Raw genomic sequence first — 15,281 nt, forward strand, 5'->3', positions numbered from 1 at the left:
TGATAGGCCTATTAACTAATTCAGGTTACATGCCGCACATATGCTACAAATCATTGACTTTTTTGAACTAATTATGTACAATAATTTACAGCACTTTTGGCTTGACTGCAGTTTACCTCACGCATCGCAGTCTTCGGGACCCCAAAGAACTTACGATCTTTGCTCCAAACACGCTACCCTGGAGGTACGGAGCCTACCCCTGTGACTGAGTTTCAGACCCCGCATGGCCACCAGGTAGAAGATCTCACTGACGTTGAGGACCACGCAGATGGCCGACGCTCCCACCATGAAGTAGGTGAAGACGCGCTTCTCAGTGGGCCGTGCGATGTAACAGTCTACTATGTTGGGACACGGCTGCATGTCACACCTGACGCGGCGCGGCATGTCAAAGTTGTTGTAGATGAGGTGGAGCATGAGGAGGAAGACCACCTCGATAATCGTTTTGAAGAAGAGACTGAGGAGGTAGGTCCACCACAGCCCTCCGTGCTTCTGCCCGGGGTTGTCATAGAGATGGACGGCGTCGCCATGTTTGGCCTGATACTTGCGGTCGCGCTCCTCCCGGTACGCCACATGAAGAACGACCATGAACGATGGGCAGGTGATGAAGATGAGCTGGAGGGCCCAGAGACGAGTGTGGGAGATTGGGAAGAAGTAGTTGTAACAGACGTTGGTGCAGCCTGGCTGGCGGGTGTTGCAGTCAAAGTCTTTCTGGTCGTCGCTCCACACCTTCTCCGCCGCCACCACGAACACCATGACCCTGAAGACAAAGACGACCGACAGCCAGATACGACCGAAGCCGGTGGAGTACTTGTTGACCCCACTCAGGAGGCCCTGGAACTTGGACCAGTCCATGAGGGCAGCTCCGAATCCTCTCCGTTCACCTCTAAAGTTTCAACAATGAGATGTATTTGATTGCCGAAACCTGAAGAAAATAAGATAGTTTGTTTATTTGCTGTAAGAATTTCTGATATCTAGGCAATATGAAACAAAATGTTTTTGATGATAAACCAAATTCAGACGCCTCCAACTGAAAGAAAGCAAGAACTTGCAGTAGTATAGCCTAAATAATGCACCATAAAAAGTTTAGAGTATGAGTTGACATCGAACAAACTCTTGTGTGTTACTGTAGGCCAACCTCATTCTCTTTTTAAATATAGAATTTAGAATGAAGATGCTTGTTTGCTGTTCTCTGATCCCAGCAGTCTTTAAATCACTTCTCCCCCCCACTTACTCTCTTGAAGTGTTTTTCATGAGTGGTTGCTTTGAAGAAAGTGTCCTTTAATATTTAATCAAAACTGTTTCCCTTGGAGCCCTCATCAAGTGCGCTACACTACGGTTTATGAAACACATACATACTACACGAATGACAACATCTCCAGATATATGATTACATGACACTTGAAAAAACATTCAAGAGCAAACTTATTTTTCCATTGGTTGAAATCAGCTACAAAGGGAAAAAGTGTTTATAATGCGAATTATATTAATTATAATACGAATTAGTGATTATCAGTCATTGTCATACTTAGTCTCTCAAGTGTCCTCCACTGTCCATAATCAGATGTCTGTGGACCAGATGAAAATAAAACCAGATTGAAACAAGAGATACTACGTCTTAACTTCTCCTACCTCAGTCAGGTGTGACTGGCTTTGCACCGGATCTCTGGGTCATATTCGAAGGTGTGGTCTTTAACGTTTTGACATCCATTCAGATCAAATAAAAAAAATGTGCAAATGGGTATACTATACTGAAATCTTATCAGCTCGTTATGACTTGCATTAGTTGTTCACACAATAGACTGATACGATTGTCGTTTTCAAAGGTTTCTTATAGCCGTAATTCCTCACAGAGGTCCACACACCCACACACCTCACAGAGGTCCACACACCTCACAGAGGTCCACACACCCACACACCTCACAGAGGTCCACACACCTCACAGAGGTCCACACACCTCACAGAGGTCCACACGCCCACACACCTCACAGAGGTCCACACACCCACACACCTCACAGAGGTCCACACACCTCACAGAGGTCCACACACCTCACAGAGGTCCACACACCCACACACCTCACAGAGGTCCACACACCTCACAGAGGTCCACACACCCACACACCTCACAGAGGTCCACACACCTCACAGAGATCCACACATCCACACGCTGGTCCTATTAGCCCTGCCTCAGACAGAACTTCAGCCGAGGTTCTTGTCACCTGTCTAAGACCATGGTGATCTGTAGATACCTGCAGATCATAGACAAACTGTGATTGGCTGGCTTGATCTTATCACTTCTAGCCTGGTGAGCCTTCTCTGACTAACCATGAATGTCTGGGCTGAACGTAGGCAAAGGTGGGGTTGTTATGGTAACAGAGCTTCAGCTTTTCCCGGTGGGTGAGTTTGGTATCTGTCGATCGGTACTGCTTGCACCTCTGATCGGCACACACAAGCTTAGTTTCGGTGACACCCCAGAGCTCTCTCTCTCCAAACAGAGATTAAAGAACATAAAAAGATTAAACTGAAATCCAAACAGGAAACTCCCAGGGAGCCCAAATACAAAGATATGGATTCATAAAGAAACAGCATTACAATCCAACAGAGAGCAGATTTGAACGTTATCAATGCTTGAGTAATTTTTCTTCAGAGGTGATGTATCACAGTGTGCTGAACTGTGCTAGGGAGGTACCTCACCACACCAGTTATCTCACATGGACAGCCACTGCTACCTAATCGCAGGCTTTCAGGGAGGACAGATATGGGTGTGAAATACTTTTAACCCTTGTGCTGCCTTCGGGTCACATGACCCAAAGGTTCATAACGAACCATCGTTGTGTTTACCCAATTTGACCCAATACAAAAACAAATAAAAATATTTTTCTTTTAACCTTCGCAATGTGGGGGGTCTGAGACAGCCCAACGGTTAAAAGAAAATGCTTCACTTTGTTTTTGTATGCGTTAAAGTTGCCGCAATACGACGGTGGGTCAGAATGACTGATGGGTCAGAATGACCCGAAGATAACACAAGGGTTAAATTGCCAATTTAGGAGTGATCACTGTACTTGTCTTCAAGCACCACTCCCTTTTCTCCACTGCCCACATGTGCAATAAATCAAGGCCTTTCAGTGCCCTTATCTTGGTTCAATATGTGATTTGGTTGAATTGAAAATTCAAATATTGTCTTCAATAGTGTGTACAGTAAACTTGTGTTGAGTGAACTTTTTCTTAGTGAGGTCCATTTAAATGCCTACATGCTTGTCTCAGCATTCGTTGAATGGTAATTGAACAAATCCGAATTATGATTCTGATTCTGATTGCTGACTAGTTGGTGAAATGTTCAATGAGCAATGAGAATATGATCCAGATTATTGAGCACATTAACTGAACCGTCCACATCCCCGTCTTATGTTGAGCCTTATGGGGAGTCAGATGGCTGAGCGGTTAGGGAATCGGGATACTAATCAGAAGGTTGCCGGTTCGATTTCCGGCTGTGCATAATGATGTTGTGTCCTTGGGCAAGGCACTTCACCCTACTTGCCTCGGGGGAATGTCCCTGTACTTACTGTAAGTTGCTCTGGATAAGAACGTCTGCTAAATGACTAAATGTAAAATGTTATCGTATCACCTGTATATGGGGACATACAGTATAAATATCGATTCATTTCCCCAGTTCAACTCAAAACACATCTTTAAAACGGCTTATTCCACTTAATGTCAATTGCACTGCTTCCTTCTGTTGTTTTGAATGTTTTTGTAATCTTTATTTTTCTGCTGCTTTTAATGTTTTTTGTACCTCTGTACGGTGTCCTTGAGTGCCGAGAAAAGCGCCTTGGAAATAAAATGTATTCGTATTATTATTAGTATATGTGGTTGTAGAAATGGGATTTGAAATAGGTAATTCACAAAATTTCAAATCCAGAAACATGAGGCTTTATTTGAAACTACAAGAACAAATTATTTTCCTTTATGCAAATGAAAAAAACAGTAGTAAACAATACATATCATACATGTAACAAACACTTAAAGTTTGTTTTAATAAGACATTCATAGCCACACACAGTTTTAAATAAAGGGGTCAGTGACCATCCGAACAGCATACACCATTCTCTGGAGGTAGCACCTGGCTGTAGGGCGGTGCACAGATCTGAGTCTTAGCAGTGCCATCATGCATCTCAGCCAGCTTCATTTTTTGCATCCCTGGCTCGTTCAACACCGAACTGCCCTTCCTGGTCAAGGGGGCGGTCGACATGACGGAGGATCGCCCTCGACCAGGGTGAGAACCTCTGCAGCACTCGCCACATCTCTTCCCCACCAGGTACACCATCTCCAACAGGGTGAGGAGGATGCACACGAAACTGGTCCCCACCAAGAACACAGTGAACACTCGCTTTTCTGTGGGCCTGAAGTCAGAGAGTACATACACCCATTAAAAAATATATACAGATATATACATACACTGTGTATATCACACCACAGATAACAAGCTGCCAGTTACATCTTCTAGTTGCTCAAAAAGAAGGAAAGTCAGGTGGCTGAGCGGTGAGGGAATCGGGCTAGTAATCCGTAGGTTGCCAGTTCGATTCCCGGTCATGCCAACTGACGTTGTGTCCTTGGTAAGGAACTTCACCCTACTTGCCTCGGGGTAATGTCCCTGTACTTACTGTAAATCGCTCTGGATAAGAGCGTCTGCTAAATGACTAAATGTAAATGTAAATGAAAGACAAGACAAAAAGACAGCTTACCTGGCGATGAAGCAGTCCACCACATTGGGGCATGGGTCTTCCGAGCACTTGACCACAAGGGGAAAGAAAGGGTCCTCATAGATATAGAACACCAGGAAGATGAACACGGCATCCACCCCCAACTTAAAAGCCAGGCTCAGAAAGTAGGTCCACCACAGCCCTCCTTGCTTCTTCCCCGTGTGCTCGTAGATGGGGACGCAGTCCTCGCCGTGCTTCAGCTGGCGTTTCCGTTCCCGTCCTTTCCTGTACGCGACGTGGAGCACCACCAGGAGGGAGGGGCAGGTGACGAAGATGAGCTGGAGGGCCCAGAGACGAGTGTGCGACACGGGGAAGAAGTGGTCGTAGCACACGTTGTGGCAGCCTGGCTGGCGGGTGTTGCAGTCAAAGTCTTTCTGCTCGTCACCCCACACCTTCTCCGCCGCCACCACGAACACCATGACCCTGAAGATGAACACGACCGACAGCCAGATACGGCCGAAGACGGTGGAGTACTTGTTGACCCCACTCAGGAGGCCCTGTAGGAAAGCCCAGTTCATGTTGCGGTTGTGTTGGTATCTTCAGCCCCTATATATCTCTAACAGTGACAGACATTGCTCTGTCTTTAACACAAAACTTTCTTGGAACACTTTTCTTCTCAGTAAGTCGGCTGCCTCTTCGTACGCTGCTTTCTTGTCAGGTGTGGCCTCTCTTTGCCTTTCTATGTATCTAACCACTACTAAGTCAAGGACAGCCTCTCTTTAATGCTTGGGATCAGTGCCACCAAAGTTATAAGGGAGGGAGGGGCATCAGTGTGGCTCTAAGTGGGTAAACAGACTGGTTCACTATAGCAGGGATAGGAATGGTAGCCTGCTTTATGTTAACAACATCTTCTGGGACAAGCTGTGATTCACTAATGAAGTGTAAACAAGAGCATGTGTCTGTGTGGTAAAGTCATGCAAAACTTGATGAATAATGTGTTGTCAATGACCAAACATAGGCTTTCAATTGACTGAAAAAGGATGCAGATTTAAGCCTTGGGCTACTAAGTTTTAAGACCCCAAACCTGTTATAGGTTTATATCTTGAAAACTTTAATATAGTTAGAAACCAAAAGTTTTTTTTCGAAGCCCTTGCTTAAGATGTTTTGAGTATCCCTCCTTGGCAATTCATAAACTACTTCCTGGATCACCACACCGGTACTGTGGCGGGTGAGGGGTCAATATTATCGAGACCGACTCCCCACGTACCGACTCGGTTTCTCCTCTGCTGCATGCCTGGACTGTGTGACCCTGCAAGGATCACCTTCATTAGCTAATTGACAACAATAAGCTGCCAAGGCGGGGTTGGTGTGCACGGTCGGATAGACAAGTATTTTATCGACAGTGCACTGACTGCTTTGCCCGCCACGCTCCACGTCCACCCGGCTGCAGACTGCCACCACAACAGCGGGAGGTAAGAAGGCAGAGGGGCGCTAGTAGGGGGATAGCATCCCGTTTCTTTTGCTAGCTAGTCTAGCTACTAGCCAGTTAGCTGGCTATTAGTGTGCATCCGCTTCCACGATTAGGTGGTTAGACTACTGTAACATTGTCATTGGCTGTGTTTACTAGCCAGCCAACGTTGGCTTATAATATTGTTGTGCACACTGGCTTAGCTAACTTAACTTATGTAGCCAGAGTTACTTTTATAGTTAGCTAGGTAGCCAGCTAGCTTCCCAGGCTATTGAGTGCACCGTACTGCAGCACGTCACTTCTCTCTCACTAGCTACACAGCTCCACCAAACCATGCGACAGTGGTGTCAAGCGGCTGCGACCCCACGCACTGAACCGCTACCTTCGGGTCGCCTGTCACCCTCATTATCAGGTACTGCAACACAAAAAATATAACAGTCACTGCATTTTTGTTCGTGTTGTATCAGTTGAGTAAACATATTTAGTTGAAATATGCTGTCATATTTAGACCGAATATTTGGCACTTGAGTAGTGTGACGTGACTTGTGCCAAAGTTGCCCAGACTTGAATTGACCGATACGTCTGAGAGGACACTGCAGTGTGTGGTCAAGCTGGCTTGACTGTTACAAAAAGGAAACAAAGTATAGTTTTATTTCCACATTTGTGACAAATCTATAGCCTACGGTTATTTTTAGACAGTTACTTGATAGTGTTATCGCAGTGTTATGTAATTAAGTATGTTAATTTAATGTGAAGAAAAATAAAAACATATTTTTTTATTTTTGTATTGCCATTCATAATACGTGTATTTCCATGGCAACCCCTTAAGATGCCAGGATGGAGTGTTGTGAGGTGGAGCCACGCTACACCATAGAACAGATCGATCTCCTACAGCGCCTTCGTCTCTCAGGGATGACCAAGCCCCAGATCATCCACGCCTTGGAGTCCCTGGAGCGCCTGGAGCCGGACCACCGGCCTCCATACTTTGACCCGCACACCGCCCCCTCCAACACCACCCCTACCCCAGCCCCAGCCCCTGCGCCCTCCTCCTCCTCTTCCCTCTCCTCCTCCTCCTCCCTCTCTCTGGCCTCAGCCACCACGCAGACCCCTGGCCTGGATGGCGCCTCGCTGTCTCCTAGCAACAGCTACGAAGCCTCACCCCCGCCCCAGTACCCACCGGGGGTCGGAGTTCAAAGGTCGTTCAGTTACGACATCATGGGGGAGGAAGACTGGGATCTGGAGGAGAAGGTGGAGGAGTACATGAGGTGAGGAGACAGAAAGAAAATATTAATAACTGGTAATATTAGAATATAATAATGGTAGCTTACTGTAAAAGCTACCATTATTAACTGGAAGCTTACCGTAAAAGGATGGAGCAAAAAGGGTAGATCAGAAAGGGTTTTAATCGCCATGAAAGTTTGCACTGACAAGGAATTTACTTTGGCAGGAAGGTGCATACAACATATAGGAATATTAAATATGTGGTCTAACTATACTAAAGGTACAAGGTTTAACTAATACTAAGGGGATTTAGAATTAAAAAAAATATATAAAATATAAAGTATCCATAATTTACAATATAAAAATACAAATAGTACAAAAAATAACAAATAGTATAAAAGATACAATAGTGTAACAGTGCAAATTGCAATGTGGCAAGATACACACAAAAAAGATGTATATTATGGGTATTCAGGTTAGACTGAAGGGAGACAAACGGGCCATAAAAGTGTGCAGAGACATGGAGACCATAATAACATCACAGGACAGGAACTGTCCCCAGAGACTGGGTTATTCTCAGTTAGCATGATGAATGTGGGTCGGGTGTTTAGGGAAGGATGGAAACAGACCATGTTAGATTCTGCTGGGCCAGAACGGAACATTATAGGTTCAAATGGCTCTAAATGTTTTGGCCCTTTTGGGGGAAACCTCCCTTCCGGAAAAACACCACAGCAACTCTGCTCTCCTGTCATTATAACCCTTTTTTTTTTTACTGTAGTGGACTGTTGTGGATTCTTAGGAAACAGGAATTGTGTGTTGTGACTGTGTGACGCTTGGTGTTGCAGGAGGGACAGTAACCTGGTGAAGGAGGAGATCAAAACCTTCCTCAACAACCGTAGGATATCCCAAGCCATCGTGGGCCAGGTCACAGGTACCACACTAACTATCTCAGCTTGCAGAATAGTGGACCAAATCTGATCCTAATTGGGGATAAGTATAGTTTATTATGCAAAATGCAAAAAAATGCATCCCATGTTTCAGAAAACAATGTTTTTTATTAATCTGCCCCACTTCTAACCTCTCCCCCCCTTCCTGTTTTACCTCCTCTTCCTCCACCTGTCTCCTCCTCCTGCTCCTCTTCCTGCTCTTCCTCCTCTTCCTCTTCCTCCACCTGTTTTCTCCTCCCCCTCTTCCTGCTCCTCCTCCTCCTGCTCCTCTTCCTGCTCTTCCTCCTCTTCCTCCACCTGTTTTCTCCTCCCCCTCTTCCTGCTCCTCCTCCTCCTGCTCCTCCTCCTGCTCCTGCTCCTCTTCCTGCTCCTCCTCCTCCTGCTTCTCCTGCTCCTCCTGCTCCTCCTCCTCCTGCTCCTCCTGCTCCTCCAGGCATCAGCCAGAGCTACATCTCCCAGTGGCTGCTGCAGCAGGGCCTGGAGATGAGCGACACCAAGCGCAGGGCTTTCTACCGCTGGTATCTGCTGGAGAGGAACAGCCCTGGTAAGGGCTCGATTAGGGTGGAGGTGGGGGGGGGGATGAAGGGGGAAGTTGATGGGCTAAGATATTTAAGGAAGGGGTTAGGGTTATGCTGTGTGTTTGGGGGGACGATATTTGTTTGTGCTGCTTGCCACTTCTCTTCCCCTGTCCACCTGTCCTCACTCATCCATCCCCTGACCCAATGGCTGGCACTGTACACCCCCCCTCCCTCCTCCCCCTCCATCCGTCCTGGTCCGGGGGGGAGGAGTTAGTGTGGGGGGGCAAACAACCTATCAGGTCGCTCTAAGAGGAAAGACGTGAAAGATAAAAACAGAAGTGTCACTCTAGATGCTAATCGATAATGAAGTCATCTGATGTTTCAGATGGAATTCCAGCGGGTGGTTGTGGTGTCCATACATGCTCCTAGATAACAGCTGGCACCATCGACCTTTCTGTGTCCTCTGGTGGGCTGTATAACTGCCACACAGGCAGGTTTCAACCTGCCCTGAGCCAACCACCTTAACCCGAGGTTAGAGATTATCAACTGGGAGTATGTCTATGTAAACGCTGGGGATATAACGGGGGGAAAAAAACCTCATTATAATTGGCTCTTGTTAATTTAGACTGAAATGATGAATATTATTAATGGTGTAATGGTAATTCGTATACATTTCTGTTATTATTGCATCTAACATACCTCCCTGGACCACCTACTGTCCATCAGTGCATTCCCTGTTCATTCTTCACCCCCTCCCCTCCAACCCCTCAAGCTCTGCTGTGGCTCCTCCTACTAGCTTTCCCTTCAGATCCCAGGGGTACTCGGGTGCTGGTTTTCATTCCAACATGGCTAACAGGCTAACAATAACACCCTTACTAACAAAGGACAGCTAATTGTTTTGGCTTAACTAGCCTTCCTCTGGTCTCCTGTACGTCTGTCCTGACAGACATGGCTGATGTCCTCTCAACCTGAGCGTGTCCTGAACACGACTAGTTTGTGCTTTTGATTCAGATTGAACGAGATTTAACGAGAGCGCTTCGGAAAAAAATACAAATAATAATGCTAATAATAAACAATAAAAACGCCCTCCAAAGAAGTGTGCCGACCTCTTGTCTCTTATCTACCTACTATTGGTTTGCCCATCCGTGGCTGTGGCCTGCCTGACCCCTGGTTTTGTCCTGACCTGAAGGGCTGAGATGCAGTGAAAGCCAGCACGGCCAGGGTCCCGTGGCCAGGGCCAGGGGAGGGGACAGAGACGGGACGGGCGCGGCGGCGGGCGCGGCGGGCGCAGGGGCCATCGCCGCCGGTGTCTCCAGCACGCCCTGGGGCAGACAGAGGGAGCTGCTGATGCACCTGCTCCCATGGTACACTGCTGCAGCGGCAGCCGCACAGGCCCAGACCCAGGCCCAAGCCCAGGCCCAGACCCAACCAGGTAAAGCCCAGGCCCAAGCCCAGGCCCAGACCCAACCAGGTAAAGCCCAGGCCCAAGCCCAGGCCCAGACCCAACCAGGTAAAGCCCAGGTCTAGGCCAGGGCCTAGACACTATGGTTGTGGGACAGTGTAGGAGCCTTTCCCCCCTGATACCTAATCATCACATAGCCTGCATGCCTGTGTGTGACCACAGGCTCTCTGTGTGGTGTTTGGGATGCACCTCAATGATCTCGATCGGCACACCATCTGCTGCTTACAGTTGTAATGGGAACTTTATGAATAATGAAAATATCTGATTGGAATAAAACGAGAGGGAACCGCTGTTATACTGTTGAGATACATCCCAGAAACTCTGTTCTGTTTAGTCATCTCGTGTCACGACAGGTTTTCTTATCGTCTGCGCAACCATTTGGATTGATTTGATTGGTCGTCGGCTTTCGATGTTTTTCCGGAAGGTGTGAGTTGTGTCTGTGTGTCGCTCTCCATTCCCTACAGGTGCCACGCTGTCTATGCGCTCTCTGGTGAAGGAGGAGCCTGATTGGAGGACGGCGATCCTACCTGGGGAAAGGGGCGGGCCCCTGAGGTTGCGTCGGGGCAGCAGGTTTACCTGGAGGAAGGAGTGCCAGTCAATCATGGAGAGGTCGGCCAATCAGAACATCCCAATCCCTTTATCTAGTACTGTGCAACAGTCTTGGGCACAATTTTATATATGAAGTATTTTCATGTAAAACAAATCTTGGGTGCAAGAAGACTTTTGCACAGTACTGTATATAACCTTTTTTTGATTGACTTTTAACACCCACCAATAGTCAAGTATGTTTTCAAGCTTTACAAAAATTGTCTAGACAGCATTGTAAGGTAAGACTGAATCCATGTCTGTCTCACTGTGGCCAGTGTGAGCATTAGCTGTGTGTGTGTGTGTGTGTGTGTGTGTGTGTGTGTGTGTGTGTGTGTGTGTGTGTGTGTGTGTGTGTGTGTGTGTGTGTGTGTGTGTGTGTGTGTGTGTGTGTGTGTGTGTGTGTGTGTGTGTGTGTGTGTGTGTGTGTGTGTGTGTGTGTGTGTGTGTGTGTGTGTGTGTGTGTGTGTGTGTGTGTGTGTGTGTGTGTGTGTGTGTGTGTGTGTGTGTGGTTAGAAGCAGAGTACCTCACTCCCAGCTCCTGGATTACGCAGTACTGCTGCAGTGCTGTTCTTTATGGGCTAGTTTAGACCTGCGCTGAAGGACAATACAGAGGTTAGGATAACAGAGAGAGAGAGCGAAAGAGACAGACAGAGAGAGAGAGAGAGAGAGGGAGACCGAGAGACAGACATGGAGAGACAGACAGATGGAGAGACAGACAGACATGGAGAGACAGACAGACACGGAGAGATGGAGAGACAGACAGACATAGAGAGACAGACAGACATGGAGAGACAGACAGACATGGAGAGACAGACAGACATAGAGAGACAGACAGACATAGAGAGACAGACAGACATGGAGAGACAGACAGACATGGAGAGACAGACAGACATAGAGAGACAGACAGACAGACAGAGAGGATGCAGGGTAGGATTGGGTGAGATGAGGAGGGATGGAGGGAGGGATCCTTCTGTCTCTGCAGAGTAAGGTCATTCATATCCAGATAGTGGGAGGGGTCAATACATAAATGGATGGAGGGACCTGATAGGGCAAGCTGCCAACAGGGGAGAGAAAGGACTGGCGTGTTCTTTGAAAACACAGGAATTGTTACCCTCGGTGACTGAGAGGCTGGAGGGAGTGACTAAGTATTGCAGGGGTTTCTCCTCCCAGTAGGACTGTTTCCACCAAGGTCTACCTTATTTATGACCCTAGGAGAAGAGAAGGGAACCTGAAGTGATAAAAGTACTGAATGCAATCAACCCTAATGTGTTCATTAATCTAAAGTGTTACCACTTGGAGTGAACTTCTGATTGCATGATGGTCAGAGAGGGTGTCTTTAGCTAGATGTTGTATTCCTACTCTGCCGCAGTGCCATTGGTTACGTGTTTGGTTCCACTCATTCTTATTGGTTGGGGATCACATAGCTGTGTTGTAATAGGCTGAGTGTTGCATGTGACAGTTTCTTCATGGAGAATCAGTATCCTGATGAGGCAAAGAGAGAGGAGATTGCCAACGCCTGCAACTCTGTCATCCAAAAACCTGGTAATTATCTGGGGGTTTCCTCATACAGCAGGTCTGCATGTGATTCCAAGCTTCTTCCAATATAAACACACATAAAGGCCTTGTAAAGTGTATGCTAAATGTCAGATTTTCATGAATTCATTACTAATTTTGATCCAAAATATGGTTATGATAATATGATATAAGAATTATTATCATACACAAAAAATACACACTTTTATAAAAACAGTTGTGGATACAGTGTGGACATGTATCAAATGATAGCCAGGTGTGGGCTTGTATGCCTGTTTCTCATGCCTGAGCTTGTCTTGTCAACCCCCAGGATGCAAGCTGTCCGAGTTTGAGCGGGTGACGGCGTTGAAGGTCTACAACTGGTTCGCCAACCGGCGGAAGGAGATGAAGAGAAGGGCCAACATTGGTGAGACCTCAACCATTGAGGATGTAGCTATATAGTAGATATATTACTACACACTGAACATTGATTCCATATCACCCCCCTTCTCTCCTCCCTCTCCTTCTCTTCTCCCCTCTCATCTCCTCCCTCCGTCGCTGTCTCTGTCAGAGGCGGCCATCTTGGAAAGCCACGGCATCGAGGTTCCGAGTCCCAGCTGTCACTCAAATGGGGAAGAGACGGAGTCACAGGAGTTTGGGGAGCAGGTGAACCCCCGATTCGCAGAGCAGGTGAGTTTGAGCCCGCAAAATGGCATTATCTGTTATCCAATGAGACGAGCCAAACCTAGATTTCGGTTGTAAAACAGAAGAAATGCGGAGAAAGAAACCCTGTTTTCTTCGCAGGATGACTTGTCCTCCAGGAAGGACATTGATCACCAAGATCCGACTCTGCTAACAGCTGCCGAGGTTGTGACCCTGCCTAGCCCCGCCCCTCAGGTCCTGGAACAGAAAGCCGACGAATCGAAAAGGGAGACGGTGGATGAGGAGTGATCAAAGCTGGAGGAACTTGGGGAAAAACAGAAATTTGAATATAAGAAAAAAGACAAAAAAAAAGAAGAAAAAGGCTTTTGTGAGTGTCTTCCGCCCCCTAGTGGCCTTCAGAGGTAATGACACTCCGAGAGCTAGTGAGAGCTGAGGAAGAGAAAGGTGCTAAATCTCGGTCTAGTGCCTCTAGTGGTAAGGAGGCCACAGTATGTATTAACAGTAATCATGCTTCTAGTAATGGCAATATTTATCTCTCCATCTCTCTCTCTCTATATATATATATATATAAATATATATAGTGCATTCCAAGACAGTCTTAACAAACACAGTCCCTAGAGGGAGTGTATAAGGATAGTTCCCTCTCGTGAAGCTAAAGCCTAACTTCTCTTTTTCTCTTAGCAAATTCCTTTAAGTTGTTTGGAGAGGTTGTGTGATGGTCATGAGTGGTTTGAAAGTGGCAGAGCCTGCAGGTCAGGTGCATTCTGGGTAAGACCAGAGAGTGGTTGAACCATGGTTTCGTGGGAAATGTCCAATCAGATAATGCTAATATGAGGATGCCTTCTGCACGCCTGAATGTCTGGTTACGTATGTAACTGACTATGCCTAATCAATCAATCGATTGATCAACTCAATCAATCAGTCTGAAAGCCTGTGTTTTAAGAGTATTGCCCTGAGGGACGAATGGAATCTCAGGTAAACCCAAAGATAGTGGATAACGATAGTGAAGAATTGTAAGAAAAAAATAATAATGTAAAAAAAAAAAAAAAAAGAACCTCTCCGTGTTAATCAAAGCATAGTTCCATATCATGTGTTCTGCCAAAACTTTGAGAACTATGTTTTATTTTTATATATAGCAAACCTCATCCTGGGTTGGATATGCTTATTATGTGTTTCATTTTAACATCTTTATTTGTATTTTATCATATCTGTTATTTTGTTATTGAGGAACTCCTGTTCCATCATCTGAACCCAGCAAGGGAAGCTAGACTAAATGCAAGTCTACTGTTAGATTTGGGTTTTAACAATGCAATTGATGTAATGTTATCATGAAAGTCATAATTACTAATTAGCTAAAGAGCACTTTTCCTCGTTTATAGAATAAGCTAAAGCTTCTAAGTGGATGTATGTTTGTATGATTACGAAGATGCACTTCCAAGTTTAGATAATCTTTAACTGAAAGAAGGAAAACAAGCAATGTGATGGGTGACCCCATGGGTATGCGTGGTTCACTGTGAACTGTTTTGCCCCTTTCAGTAATGGTAACTGTATTTACTAAAGTATTTTCTAAATGTTAGAATGTTTCCTCACTCCCCATTGGCCCAAAGGCCTTCTGAGTTATAATAAGGCTGTAAATTGTCATTGAATGAACGAAGCCTTTTTTCCTGCCCCATTGAACCTGCCACCATTAACCTCTTAATGCCAAAGCTATGCCAAGGTAGAGACCAACCCGGAGGCCAACGTGCTGATAGAAAACCGTTGGGACATTATGCCTGCTCAAGACACCTGACTTCACACTATCGCGACGCAAACCGCTGTTCAGATAACTGCTCGTTGTCCAGCCACTAATGCTAGCCGACCGGCTTAATTACCTCAGAACCGGAACGTGTCGTGAATGTGTCGAGTCAGTTGACCTGAACCGACAGCCGTTCTTACTGTTCACCACGTCTCTTTTGAGGTTATAACAGTGTAATGTAGCGCTCATGATGATGGGCTTATACCCCGTGTTGACGTGTTCCAAGTCTCAGGCAGGACTTAAAAAGCTGCTTGTGTTACAGATTTAAGATGCTCTCGGTTTGCTTGACATAGGAAAAATAATAAAACATGTAAACAAGTCATGACGTGTAAAGCTTATTTTTCTGAGTCGACTGTAGACAGCCTGTGGCTAATCGAATTAATTCAATAACTCACACTGTATGTCAGGAC

The 15,281-nt window shown here is 46.1% G+C and overlaps 3 protein-coding genes across 4 annotated transcripts; 1 reads left to right on the forward strand and 2 right to left on the reverse strand.

Annotated features, from left to right (window-relative positions):
• Positions 1-150: 150 nt before the first annotated feature.
• LOC136962034 (gap junction beta-3 protein-like) lies at positions 151-852 on the reverse strand. Its single transcript, XM_067255631.1, has one exon. The coding sequence runs from the start codon at positions 850-852 to the stop codon at positions 151-153; it is 702 nt and encodes a 233-aa protein (XP_067111732.1).
• Positions 853-4,072: 3,220 nt separating this feature from the next.
• On the reverse strand, positions 4,073-5,295 carry LOC136961992 (gap junction beta-4 protein-like). Its single transcript, XM_067255538.1, has 2 exons — positions 4,740-5,295; positions 4,073-4,397 (listed from the first exon to the last, which is right to left on the reverse strand). Exons 1-2 carry the CDS (start codon positions 5,273-5,275, stop codon positions 4,073-4,075), a joined length of 861 nt encoding a protein of 286 aa, XP_067111639.1. The 5' UTR covers positions 5,276-5,295.
• Positions 5,296-5,991: 696 nt separating this feature from the next.
• Positions 5,992-15,191, forward strand: zgc:91944 (uncharacterized protein LOC436941 homolog). Of its 2 annotated transcripts, XM_067255996.1 has the most exons (11): positions 5,992-6,169; positions 6,479-6,577; positions 6,995-7,430; positions 8,232-8,317; positions 8,767-8,877; positions 10,041-10,283; positions 10,778-10,922; positions 12,361-12,443; positions 12,745-12,840; positions 12,985-13,103; positions 13,218-15,191. In XM_067255996.1, the coding sequence occupies exons 2-11, from the start codon at positions 6,499-6,501 to the stop codon at positions 13,362-13,364; spliced, it is 1,545 nt and encodes a 514-aa protein (XP_067112097.1). In that variant the 5' UTR covers positions 5,992-6,169; positions 6,479-6,498; the 3' UTR covers positions 13,365-15,191. The 2 variants fall into 2 exon arrangements, with proteins under 2 accessions (XP_067112097.1, XP_067112098.1); XM_067255997.1 differs by lacking the exon at positions 6,479-6,577 and having other exon boundaries at positions 6,161-6,169.
• The last annotated feature ends 90 nt before the right edge of the window (positions 15,192-15,281 follow it).

The sequence above is a fragment of the Osmerus mordax genome, chromosome 18, assembly GCF_038355195.1.
Source record: "Osmerus mordax isolate fOsmMor3 chromosome 18, fOsmMor3.pri, whole genome shotgun sequence".
Lineage (NCBI taxonomy): Eukaryota > Metazoa > Chordata > Actinopteri > Osmeriformes > Osmeridae > Osmerus > Osmerus mordax.

What these genes read in the sequence shown, in the direction of transcription:
- LOC136961992 (XM_067255538.1), bottom strand. Translation starts at nt 5,275, where the DNA reads ATGAACTGGGCTTTCCTACAGGGCCTCCTGAGTGGGGTCAACAAGTAC. An exon ending in GTGGACTGCTTCATCGCCAG is followed by an intron (nt 4,398 to 4,739) that starts GTAAGCTGTCTT and finishes CTCTGACTTCAG; the next exon opens with GCCCACAGAAAAGCGAGTGT.
- zgc:91944 (XM_067255996.1), top strand. Translation starts at nt 6,499, where the DNA reads ATGCGACAGTGGTGTCAAGCGGCTGCGACCCCACGCACTGAACCGCTA. An exon ending in GCTGGAGAGGAACAGCCCTG is followed by an intron (nt 8,878 to 10,040) that starts GTAAGGGCTCGA and finishes CCTGACCTGAAG; the next exon opens with GGCTGAGATGCAGTGAAAGC. An exon ending in TGCCAGTCAATCATGGAGAG is followed by an intron (nt 10,923 to 12,360) that starts GTCGGCCAATCA and finishes TGCATGTGACAG; the next exon opens with TTTCTTCATGGAGAATCAGT.
- LOC136962034 (XM_067255631.1), bottom strand. Translation starts at nt 852, where the DNA reads ATGGACTGGTCCAAGTTCCAGGGCCTCCTGAGTGGGGTCAACAAGTAC.